The 12,841-nt window shown below is 45.0% G+C and overlaps 1 protein-coding gene across 1 annotated transcript; it reads left to right on the plus strand.

Moving 5' to 3' along the window:
- The first annotated feature begins 6,603 nt into the window (after positions 1-6,603).
- On the plus strand, positions 6,604-11,212 carry zcrb1 (zinc finger CCHC-type and RNA binding motif 1). The gene is made up of 8 exons (XM_061229759.1): positions 6,604-6,693; positions 7,183-7,285; positions 7,521-7,549; positions 7,985-8,096; positions 8,372-8,479; positions 8,801-8,910; positions 9,228-9,300; positions 10,572-11,212. Exons 2-8 carry the CDS (start codon positions 7,202-7,204, stop codon positions 10,707-10,709), a joined length of 654 nt encoding a protein of 217 aa, XP_061085743.1. The 5' UTR covers positions 6,604-6,693; positions 7,183-7,201; the 3' UTR covers positions 10,710-11,212.
- Positions 11,213-12,841: the final 1,629 nt, after the last annotated feature.

Here is a 12,841-nt window from a genome sequence, read left to right on the forward strand (position 1 = left end):
CACGGGCACCTTGCGCAAAAACAACAAAATAAACTCCTCGGTGCCCCACCCAGCACACTGGTATGGAAGCATCACTAAACATGGCTGATGGGGAGGACTAGCCTCAAAGTCCTAAAATCCAAAGTCCAAAGTCCCGAGTCGCTGCTCACGTGGCCGTCTCCTCCCTCTCGCGACCGCTTCCAGGGACTGCTTTTTCGGGTAGATTTCATCGTTTAAAAGGGCCCACGCGTTTATTTTTTCGTGTTTCTCAGCTTTTCGTATCATCCTGGAGCTTCCGATTCGCGTTCCAATACCGATCCAAGTAAAACAATCGCAATTTTGGCAGAAGTGTCCCTATTTCGGCGTCTAAACTGCTATTTTTCCGAGCTGTTCGTAAAAACGAATTCCCCCACGCGACACGATGCGTGTTTATGCATCGTTATCAGATGATGATGCGACAAGTGAAGACAGAGGGGGGAGGGGATAGGGAGCAAAATAAAATTTTTAAAAACCCAACGTACTTCACTGTGCTTTGCGAACATTTCGCGGGTGTTTTAGATCTCAGAACACTGATGCGTGTGGGCCTTTAAGAGAACAGCGGCCATTTTGTGCTCGGGTCATCCACGGGCCAGACACCCGTGTCTGATTTATTCAGCATGTATTTGATTGGGCAAGACGGCATGTGAGCATGGTTTAAGATTGGATCGTATCATGAGGTTTGTAGTTTACGCTAATTTAACAATACTCGTCCCGAGGAGGGCTTTTCAGAGGTTACAGAGCAAAGACAATCTGACAGACAGCCACCGAGAAGACGAAGCATCGCAACGGTTTACCGAAAGGAGCCGCAGGTGGAGGATTTGCACATGAATGCGTGTCCGATCGGATGCCTGTTAAATATTGCTTTGGGTTTTAAAACCCGTAATATTATCCTCCATTTTAATGCCAAGAGGAAATTAATTCCTGATATTAGCCCCCTTCGATGGAGAAAGCAGACTGCCCAAAAGACATTTCCCAAAAAACAGGGACTTCCCATCTGCAGACTGGAGCCCATCGTCACAAACCAAAAGGTTGGTTGTTCAAGCTCGACTGTGGCCACAATAAGCAAGGCCCTTTACTCCATTACATTACATTACATTATTGGCATTTGGCAGACGCTCTTATCCAGAGCGACGTACAACAAAGTGCATACCCATAACCAGGGATAAGTTCGCTGAAAGACCCGAGAGGGAAGTACAATTTCAACTGCTACCTGTACAACAGAGATAAGGACGAGGGCCAATTTTTTTTTATTTATTTTTTAACAAAGAAACAAACAAACAACAGCGCAAAAGTGACCAAAGTTAACTATCCAAACACTGCTACCTAGCCAACTAAAAATACCGATACACAAAGCAAGTCACAGAGACAACAATTAAGGTTCACAGGGAGGTAGGGTGGGATGGGGAGAGGGGCTGCTTGAAGAGGTGTGTCTTCAGCTTGCGCTTGAAGGTGGGGAGAGATTCTACAGTTCTGACCTCAACGGGGAGTTCGTTCCACCACCGTGGAGCCAGAACAGACAGTAGTCGTGAGCGTGAGGTGGAGGTTCGGAGAGGGGGAGGTGCCAAGCGGCCTGTGGAGGCTGAACGAAGAGGTCTGGCAGGGGTGTAAGGTCTGATGATTTTTTTGTAGATAAACTGGGGAAGACCCCTTAACTGCTCCAGGGGGGGGATTTCCCCCTGCTTCATCAAATCAACTGTAAATCACTTTCGAAAGCTTCGGCTAACTAACTAATATAATAACTATGGTTATGACTGATATCATATCTCAGATATGCTGCGGCATATTGTGCCACAGGACCAGCAATCCCACACTAAGTAAGCACCGAGTTGGTTAAAATCAGTCTGAAGGCAGATGGCACAAACAGCTACTCTCCTGAAAAGCAGAATTTGGCAATCCACCTAAAGATAAGACAGAGGAACGGCATGCGCTGCCAAAGGGCCAACAAGTCATGGGCAGTCATCAGATTTCCAGCATTTAATGAATTCAAAGAGCTTTGCACTGAAGGGGCGGGCGCAGCCTAGTTACCCAATCACCAATGCGAAGCACCCACCTGGGTGAAGCACGGCGGCCATTTTGTGCCAGAAGGCTCACACTCACCACACATTAAGCTGTGGCAGAGAGGAAGGGAATGACTCAGCTAATTAAATTCGGGAGGCAGGGGGGACAGGCTGACAGAACCCCCCGCCTTTAAACAACCTGTCCCTTTTAATAAAGGGAGAAAAGTTAACAAAACGTCATTGTAAGCTCGACCCGAGTCAGCCACAGACAAAAATAAACTCCAAAAAGTGCATTTCGCTGGCCAAAGAAATGTTCAGAATATGTAAGACGGTATGAGGGGAACCTTATACCATGAGTGTTACAACAGCGGTCCAACCTACAGGCGAAATTTCTCCACGCTTAAATCTGCTTTTGCAGACCATAGCCCTGTTTTTACACTGCGTCGCTATGGGATAGAAGAACTTGGGTTGTGGGATAGCCAGCAAATTGTGAGGTGAAATATAGTGTTAACGCAGATTTTAAAAAAGCTATTTATCTTGCCGTTGTTCACAATTGCACATGCACATTGTCTTGAAATGAAACGTTTTCTCTGGGTTTTCTCAGAGAGGAACAGTAGACTCATGTAACAATGGATGTGCACAGCACTTCCTGGTCTTTCGCACGGTGAGGCTGAAGTGGAAGAGGAGACTACCATCTTTCTTCTTGACCATCTTTGGAAAAACTCAGTCAATCTTCTCTCTCAAGATTGTTGCACAGCCTCACTGTAGGAGACTATTCGGGGCTCCACACGCTTAACACAGACAAGGAAAACGAAGAACCAGCAAGCCTTGGTGGGGGTGAAAACAGACATGCTAATTCCGGGCCCTCGCACAGAGCAGGGCTCGACTCCAAACTGTACGTTTTCTTCCTGACTGTCCCCTCCCTTATTTTAAGAGGGGGGGGGGGATCCCCAAAACGCCAGGATGAAATATGGATGCCGTGCCAAGTGGGGTTCGGATCCAAATTCCAAAATTCCTAACAACTTAATGATAATTTAAAAAAACCAAAAAACAAAACACACACAACAGTCGGTCTTATAAAATACTAGTAAGGAGGATTCCTTGAATTTGAAAAACACAAGCGAGGGAGTATAACTGCTCTGGACACCTCTGGGTTAGGAGGGGAAGCAAAAGGCCAGCTGACCCCCCCCCCCCCCCCCCCCGGCTGCTGGGGCTGTTTATTTTAATAGCCCCCGTCCCCCCTTCCCCCTTCCCCCCTTTGGCCTTTTAAGTCAACAGCGGTGTGTGGGACAGGGTCTGGGCACCAAGGTGTCAGACCTCAGGACTGCTGGAGTGGTTCCGTGGGGGAGGTTGGGTTCCCCGTTTCTAACCCTCAACCGTTAACCTTCCTACCTCCCCTCCTCCCTTCTGTGATCTTATTCAGTCACATCAATTCCCCCCAAGTCACCTTTCTGCATAGGAAGGACACTTAGGAGGCTAACCTGTAGCTCCATCCAAGGTCTGACTGATGTGTAAATGTTCTGCTCAAAGACTGTCGTGTGCAAGTGCAAGGGTTCGCATACGCACATTTATCACCTTCGTACACTTTTGAAACACACATGTCGCCAGAACTGTGTATTCCTACATTAAGCACGTTATGAGTTCACTGTTGAGTGTAAGGGAGAAGAGTGTTTTTTTTTCGATGATAGAATCCTCTCCTGTCATCCGAGTCTAGCCTCGTCATGGAAGGGGAGATCCGAGAATGTTTTTGGAAATTATAATAATTTGAAGGCATTCCGGAAAACGAAGAGAGGCCTTCAGGAGGCCTGGCGCAGAGACCCCTGCGGCCGCTCGTGTGGAAACTCAACCGCCATGTTCACTTGGCAACAAGGTGAACGCGTACAACAGTCCACAGACCTATCCAAAAAGGTGTCTTGCTCAGGGACACTTCGACACACCCAGGGCGAAACGAACCGGCAACCCTCCGACTGCCAGACGACTGCTCTTACCGCCTGAGCCAATGTCACCCCAGTTTATGAAGGTGGAGGCCACATGCTTTCTACTGACCCCCAACCAACCACACACACGCACACACACACGCATCCACTCACAAACATGCACACAGATACACGTCCAAACTCTTCCCATACGTCACGTGACCCCCAAGCTCCTGCCTCATAGGCGCACCCTTTTTCTGCATGCAGACGCCCAACAAAATCCAACAGCTCTTTTTAAAATCCCACCTGGGGCCCGAACTGCTTTTTTTTCAAGCTGAAACAAAGGAGCAGATACGCCCTCTGCTGGCCATGAGGGGACTAACATGATTCAATTTCATCGAGATTCATCAATGGCCTGCTTTCATGTCAGATCAGGCTAAATGGATCCTACGTCCCTCAGCTCTTGTCACTATTCCCACAAACAACATCAAATACCAGTTTATATCAGGACATCACAGTGATGAGGGGGAGACTCGCCTCACCCATCACCAAATCATCGCAATTACTTGATGTGCTCCTCAATTATTTTTCTCTCATTTTGAACCATGGCTTACTTTATAGATGATAAGTATCCCAATTTTCCGAACTTGGCTAGGGAATGAAAGGAATCTAGGCCCTGTGGAAGCGGACTGGCACCCTGTTTCGCGTGGGCTGCTGCCCCCCTGGGGTGTATAAAAGAGGTCGTCGTCCCGCTCGGACGGGCCACCACAGCCGGCCAATCAGTGCCTACTTCCCAGAACAGCCGTTTACACGGAACCATCTGGAAACAGCGCTTGGGTTTCCCTCATTGGAAACGTTCAAAGGATACATACGTACGTACGTACGTACACTCACTCACTCACTCACTCACTCACTCACTCACTCACTCACTCACTCACTCACTCACTCACTCACTCACTCACTCACTCACTCACTCACTCACTCACTCACTCACTCACTCACTCACTCACTCACTCACTCACTCACTCACTCACTCACTCACTCACTCACTCACTCACAAGATGTTAAACAGATTCACTGCGGTCAAAGATCCAAAGCCACTTTTCGAAAGAGAAGGGGTGTTAACCCAGGTGTCCAGGCCAAATTCCAATAAACTCTGGCCACCTAATATCCCGATATATATAACTGGCTGCGTGATCCCTCGCGTTCCTACGCATTTAAGACTCCCCGGCCAATACTGCAATAGAGAACAATAGAGTTCTCGGTTTACCTTCGTGGTTAAAGATACAGTGTATATAAATATGTCCTGTAAGTATTTGGACAGTGGTACAATTCCTGTTCTTTTGGCTCTGTACTCCAGGACATTGGGTTTGAGCTCAGAAGTGCACTGTCACCAATTCATATCAGGTGATCCTTGTAGGAATGACATCCCTTTTTATACAGTCACCTCATTTTAGGGGACCAAAAGTAATTGGACAGTTTGGACACTGGTTGTCGATCCGTATGAACACGCGCACACACGGACAGGTCCAGAATGATTGGTACCCTTGATAAAGGATGAACAAAAAAGAGACTTGAGAAGGATCCAAACAAATTAACACTATTGCTGAGATATGTCATTTCCCCACATACATACAGAACATATTGTACTTTATAATGTGTTATTTAGCTCACGCCCAGTCATATACCTTAGCCAGTAGGCTAAAGGCTGTCATTTCATAATTGTATTCAGAATTCTATGAATGGCCAAATAGAATAAATGAAAATTAGACATTTTTCAAACAAACTTTCACAGTTACTGGCAACCCAGCGATTCGTAGTTGATGCATATTCCCCTGCCAAGGTTATACAAGGTCGAGGAAAGGATGGAAGGATTTTGGACCACTGTACCATGCCACTATCTGATGTTACTGCATTTCATATTAAAGAAGCAGATATTACTGTACCTCAAATCTCATACTGCTGTCGCTCATATGACTGCAAGTGATATAAGTGTAGCTGATTAGCTTTAGCAATTCCCTGCCTAGTCATAAAAATTAGTCTTCACAGCGACATAATTGTTGTCTTTTCCTGCGGTTTGAATGTGTACTCTCGTTTTGAGGAATAAAAAGCACAAATAAAACGTATAAACCTGCCTGACCTGCCTCATAACTAAACTATTAATTTATTTTACAATAAACAACACCGCTCAGGCCACGTGGAAATAAGCATACTTTTTTTTGGGTCCAAAACAGTATGAAATTTAAGCAAGCCCACATTCCGTGTATTCAGTAAATTCAGTACCAAAATATTAATATAAATGTTTGCTAAAATAAATGGCAAATTGGCATTGTCTCTCCCGTCTTTCTGCTCTGGAATTTCGTGTGCTGTTCTGCAATAGTTTTTGGTTGTCATTTGATGTGTGGTCGGGGGGTATCGTTTCGGTGTTCATGAAATGTTTTTTTCTGTAACGTGTGCTATTATTCCATTGAATTAAATTAAATGTTAAATTAACTGTTTATCCATTTCACTTACTTCTTGTGTCCCATTAAGTCTTTAATCCTCAGTGTGGTATTGTTCTTGTGCAATTTGATTAATGATAAAACACATTTGATTGGACCGAAGACTATTTTAAATGCACCAGGTGTCAGTGGCGTCACTTTTTATATGCCTTTCATTCGTTGGAAGCAATGTATTACGTCATTTTTCCGCGACAGAAGTATCTGTCAACAACAGAGCCCGGTCGGAGACCCTCGTTAAATCTCTGGCTTGATCTCTAGGAGGTAAAATACAGACACTAAACTTTTTCAAGAATGCATTTTATTACCATTTATTTTTTAGTTATGTACTGAAAACTGTCTCTGTACTGAGAATCGGAAGAAATTGGAATAAGCGATTGAGATTCAGCCTTTTCCCCTTTCCAAGCTAACGTTAGTTAATTATCATAACGTGCGTTAGCTAGCTATTAGAACGTGGAGCTTTTAATTGAAAAGGATAGCATCGTCATACTTGATCGTGCCTCCGTCACATCATCTAGATTCCGAGCAGTTCAGTGAATTTGATTAATTACTGTAGCTGGAACCAAATCTGAGATCTTAACAGCAGACATCACGTTATGATTGCGAACCAACTTGTCAGAGTAACTTAAAGCCACATTTAAAAAGATGGATGTCCCCGTCGTTGTCTGTGTTGACTGGTTATCGGTGTTGCGAGTGCGAATACATTGTTTTATACAAATGCTAGACGACTGTATTTTGCGCTTTATTTTACAGTAAAACGTTGAAGGCTAACATGAGTGGAGGGTTGGCACCGAGTAAGAGCACTGTCTACGTATCCAATTTGCCCTTTTCCTTGACCAACAGTGATCTGCACAAGGTAAAGTTCGTCTTGTCCAAAAGTAATTGCGAGACGATAGTAGGACGTTTATAAAATCTTATGTACAGTATGTTCTTACAACGCGGACAAATGAATATTCGGTTTTTCCACCCACCGTAAAAATGTTTTATCTGGGGCTACCTCACACAGGCATTTTTCTTGGTTATTGACAATGCCGAAATGTTTTGATCTTGTGGAAATACCTACCTTAACACGTTTTTGCCTTGACTTTCAGCTATTTACCAAGTATGGAAAAGTTGTCAAGTAAGTTCTCTGCTGACTTGGTATTTTCAGATTCTGTGTTAATGGTACATTTGTTGATGGCATGAAGGACTTTACAACATTCCAACAGAACATTACTTTAGAGCAGGGGTCGGCAACCCTGGTCCTGGAGAGCCGCAGGGTGTGCTGGCTTTCGTTGTTACTTGGCATTAATTGATCAATGAAAGCCGTTGATTGCACAGTTAACTCACCTCACCTGGTTTCTTGGGTCTGAATCGGTTGCTTATTTTAAGGTGGAGACGAAAGCCAGCACACCCTGCGGCTCTCCAGGACCAGGGTTGCCGACCCCTGCTTTAGAGCTTTACAACATGGTGTGGAGCCAGGCTTAGCTAAAACAATCCTGTGTAACCCGTCCTTGCAGTGGTAAAGATGACATTAGCTGGAAATTGTAACTTGCAACTCACCCGCTCATTCCAGGGTGACGATTGTAAAGGACAAGGAGACTCGGAGAAGTAAAGGTGTGGCTTTCGTACTTTTCCTGGACAAGGAGTCGGCGCACAATTGTGCAAGGTCAATAAACAACAAGCAGGTAAGCCTGTTTATTTTGAAGCACTGTGTTCATAACATTTCATAATTTGAAATTGTGACCACTTTTTTTACAGATAGACCTGTACACCAGCTAATTAATGCAAATATCTAATCTAATCATATCATAGCAAATCATATCTCATCAGCCAATCAGACACTTTGAATTAAAAGCATGTAGGCATGGTCAAGAGGTTCAGTTGTGGTTCAGACCAAATATCAAAACGGGGAAGTAATGCAATCTAAGCTTCTGTATAACCGCTTGTATTTCCTGTGCAGCTGTTTGGAAGAACTGTGAAAGCCAGTATCGCTATTGACAACGGAAGGACCACAGAGTTCATCAGGAGGCGTAACTACACAGACAAAACTAAGTGCTATGAATGTGGTGTAAGTCCTCCATTTTGTATTTCCTGAGAAATTCAACCATCATTTAATTTAGCCCAGGGCTGCCCCAGCCCCTGTTCCTGGAGCTCAACCATCCAGTAGGTTTTCACTCCAATCCTAACAAAGCACAGCTCATTCAACAACTAGAGATCTCAATGAGCTGCCAATTTGTAGAACTACGTATTAAAAATTAGGGTTGAAATGAAACCAGGAACACGGTTGGGCAGGCCTGCTTTAGTCAGATTGTTGACCACTTCGTTTTGGCTTTGTCTGAGATTTGCTCGTCTGTCTGTGCCTTCAAAACAACATTCACTGACATTATAGGACGTTGGTCACCTAAGCTATGCGTGTCCTAAAAATGTGCTGGGAGAGAGAGATCCGCCAAAGAAGAAGGAGAAGAAGAAGAAAAAGAAGGTGGAGGAGCCCGAGGACATGTGAGTGGCCATTTTGTCTGGTAGTCAATTCATGTATGAGTTAGCTTTGGGACTAATATTCGAGAAATACAAAAAATAGAAATTCCACTCAAAACTGCAAGGTTTTTACAAAATGCTTTTACTTGTTAAAGTATAAATGGTTGGCATTTATATCCAATTTATATACAATTGATACTTCTCCTCGCCCAATCACACACACACACCAACGGCAATTGGCTGCCATGTAAGGCAGCAAGTAACATTTGTGTTCCGGTTAAATGTCTGTGTAATGTAATATAATGTGAATTAATTTGAATTTAAATGGCATTTTTTTCCAGTATTGAGGAGGAGAGTGAAGAGGAAGGAGAAGACCCTGCTCTTGACAGCCTAAGCCAAGCCATCGCGTTCCAGGTTAGAGAACAGACCAGCGCTGTATTACCATTTAGTTTTTACCTTTTGACGTTCCTTCAGGTTCACAGAATGACATTGGCTTGATGGGGAAAAAAAACAAAAAACACAACTCTGGTGAAAAGAAGTGGCTGATTTCACCCTGGGTTTTGAAGGACAACCACAGCGGTCTCCACAAATTGGACATTCCAAATTAGGGTGGGAATGGGCCATGTACAGACCCACGTTGTCTGTACATGGCCCATTCCGAAATGTATTATTTCAAAATAAAATAAAACTTTATTACTTTACTTGGTTACATTTTATCCTGTAACCCCTCTCTGCCCCTTTTCACAAACCTGACCCACAGAAGAGGTGGGGTGGGGGGTGGTGGTTTTGGAGGTCGTGTTGACTCTCGGTACCTCAGTGACGGAGGTCGTGTTGACTCTCGGTCCCTCAGTGACGGAGGTCGTGTTGACTCTCGGTCCCTCAGTGACGGAGGTCGTGTTGACTCGGTCCCTCAGTGACGGAGGTCGTGTTGACTCTCGGTACCTCAGTGACGGAGGTCGTGTTGACTCTCGGTAACCTCAGTGACGGAGGTGGTGTTGACTCTCGGTAACCTCAGTGACGGAGGTGGTGTTGACTCTCGGTAACCTCAGTGACGGAGGTCGTGTTGACTCTCGGTAACCTCAGTGACGGAGGTGGTGTTGACTCTCGGTCCCTCAGTGACGGAGGTCGTGTTGACTCGGTAACCTCAGTGACGGAGGTCGTGTTGACTCTCGGTAACCTCAGTGACGGAGGTGGTGTTGACTCTCGGTCCCTCAGTGATGGAGGTCGTGTTGACTCTCGGTAACCTCAGTGACGGAGGTCGTGTTGACTCTCGGTAACCTCAGTGACGGAGGTCGTGTTGACTCTCGGTCCCTCAGTAACGGAGGTCGTGTTGACTCTCGGTAACCTCAGTGACGGAGGTCGTGTTGACTCTCGGTAACCTCAGTGACGGAGGTCGTGTTGACTCTCGGTAACCTCAGTGACGGAGGTCGTGTTGACTCTCGGTCCCTCAGTGACGGAGGTGGTGTTGACTCTCGGTCCCTCAGTGACGGAGGTGGTGTTGACTCTCGGTCCCTCAGTGACGGAGGTCGTGTTGACTCTCGGTCCCTCAGTGACGGAGGTCGTGTTGACTCTCGGTAACCTCAGTGACGGAGGTCGTGTTGACTCTCGGTCCCTCAGTGACGGAGGTCGTGTTGACTCTCGGTAACCTCAGTGACGGAGGTCGTGTTGACTCTTGTGATCCGCAGCAAGCTCGGATGGACGAAGAGCACAAGCGCAAGCGGGCCGCGGAGGAAGCGGAGCACCCATCGACGTCCGACGAGTCGAGGAAGCCCCGGATTAAAAAGAGCGCTTATTTCAGCGATGAGGAGGAGCTCAGTGACTGACGCCTCTGCGTCGGTCTGCGGCAGGGGTGTCAAACTCCAGTCCTGGAGGGCCTCAGCGTCTGCTGGTGTTTGTGGTTTCAGCGGCCAATTAAGGCCTTGAGAACAAGGTGTGCAGATTCTTTAGCCAATGAAAGACTTGAAATGTATCTCTCGTGCTGACACACACCGAAAACCAGCAGACACCGCGGCCCTCCAGAAGTGGAGTTTGACACCCCTGGTCTGCGGCAAGATCATCTGGAAACATATGGGTGGTTTTGAATTTGTAAGGAATACATAAATGGGTCTTGCGGTAACACAAAAGCGATTTGTATAAAATTGAAAAGTTCTCCTGTATTTTGCGTCCCCTCAGCAATAGGAAACTGAACCAGAACTCTAGGTTTGTTCTTTTCTAATTTTTATTTTTTTTATTTTATTTTATTTGCACTGTGTAAATATTCTGAAATGCTACGGATACCTGCTGGGTTCTGTCCAATTGTAAGTTTTGTAATAAAATGATAAATTCAGCACTTTTATTGTCGTCGGTGACCGCATAAAAAGGAACTTTAAACCGGAAGTGTTTAGAGAATAACAGTATGTTTAAAAGTAGTTTTATGTTTTGGGCTGAGAACGAAGAAACTAAATGTTGTAGGAAGGGGTAGAACTAGGGACGTTTGTGTTGGGGTTGTTCCTTGACTGTACACAGATGGCATACATTCTGTAAAGTGCCAGAAATGGCTGGGGCGAACAATTAATGTGCTGCCTGTTTGCTTGGAAAACGTACTCATTTGTACCCAAGGAGAACATTAGTGCACTTTCAGGGCGCGTTTGGGAAATTTGATCCATGGAACAAAAATGTACCGCCACTCTCAGTGCAGGCACAACAGATGGGGAGGTGGACATGTCTCCTGCAACAAACTTAATATAACCCCCCGCCCCCAAACATTTGAAACTGAAATTATGCCCCTGGGCATATGTATGACTGAACACAGATCAATACAACATCTTGCACATTCGTCTTATGGGCACTGCAGAACTCTACATCAGCTACTGCAGAATATACACACACCGAGCACTTTATTAGGTAGACCTGTACACCGGCTTGTTAATGCAAATATTTAATCAGCCAATCGTGTGGCAGCAACTAAACTCAGCTGTTTTTCAGACCAAATGTCAGAATGAGGAAGAAATGTGATCCAAATAACTTTGAGGGTGGAATGATGGCTGGTGCCCGACGGGGCGGTTTGAGTGTCTGAGAAACTGCTGCTCACCTGAGATTTTCCACACACAACAGACTCTAGAGTTTAAAGAGAATGTTGAGAAACTAAAAACATCAAGCAAGCGGCAGTTCAGTTCAGGTCGAAAACGGCGCGTTAATGAGAGATTGGAGGAGAATGGCCGGTTCAAGCTGACAGTTAGGTGACAGTAACTCAAATAACGTGCTACAACAGTGGTATGCAGAAGAGCATCTCTACAACACATACAACACATCAAACCTCTAAGTGGATAGGCTACAGCAGTTGAAGTCTAAAGAAATAAGTCTAATAAATACCTAATAAAGTGCTCACTGAGTACATGTGCGCTGCTGAACTACATCAGTGACCGTATAATATATACTCAGTGTCGCCAGTATTGTCGTGACCCAACACGATATATAGTAAATAAAGTATAACTTGGTTGTCTTTTGTAATAAAACAAGGAAACCTGTTGGACCCTCACATAGTTCAGCAGTCCCAGAGATGAGACTTTGTTGAAAGTAATACGGATTGTGAAGGAGTAAAATCTTTTGCCTGGTCTTTTACAATAAAAATCAGAAGCAAATATAATAATCTCACTTGGCTCTCTATCAACAATCGACCTAAAATAAAAATAAGATCCGTTAGTTTTGGACAGTATAATATCCATATTGCATATGCACGTCACATCACAGTTCATTTCATCGTCAGCGCTTTTGTTGGCTGACTTAAAATGCATATTTCATTTTTCTATAATATTCTTCACAGCTGTTTTTGCTAACTTAGATAGTACTGTTCCACTGAAGAAAAGAAAAACAGGAAAACGAGCTTGCTCACTTAGTGGTTCAATGTCAACCGCAATACGACGAGTGTGATGAGGTGAGCTGTACAGACGTGTAAGGGGAAGGTGCAAATTGTCCA

The sequence above is a fragment of the Conger conger genome, chromosome 19 (assembly GCF_963514075.1).
Source record: "Conger conger chromosome 19, fConCon1.1, whole genome shotgun sequence".
NCBI lineage: Eukaryota > Metazoa > Chordata > Actinopteri > Anguilliformes > Congridae > Conger > Conger conger.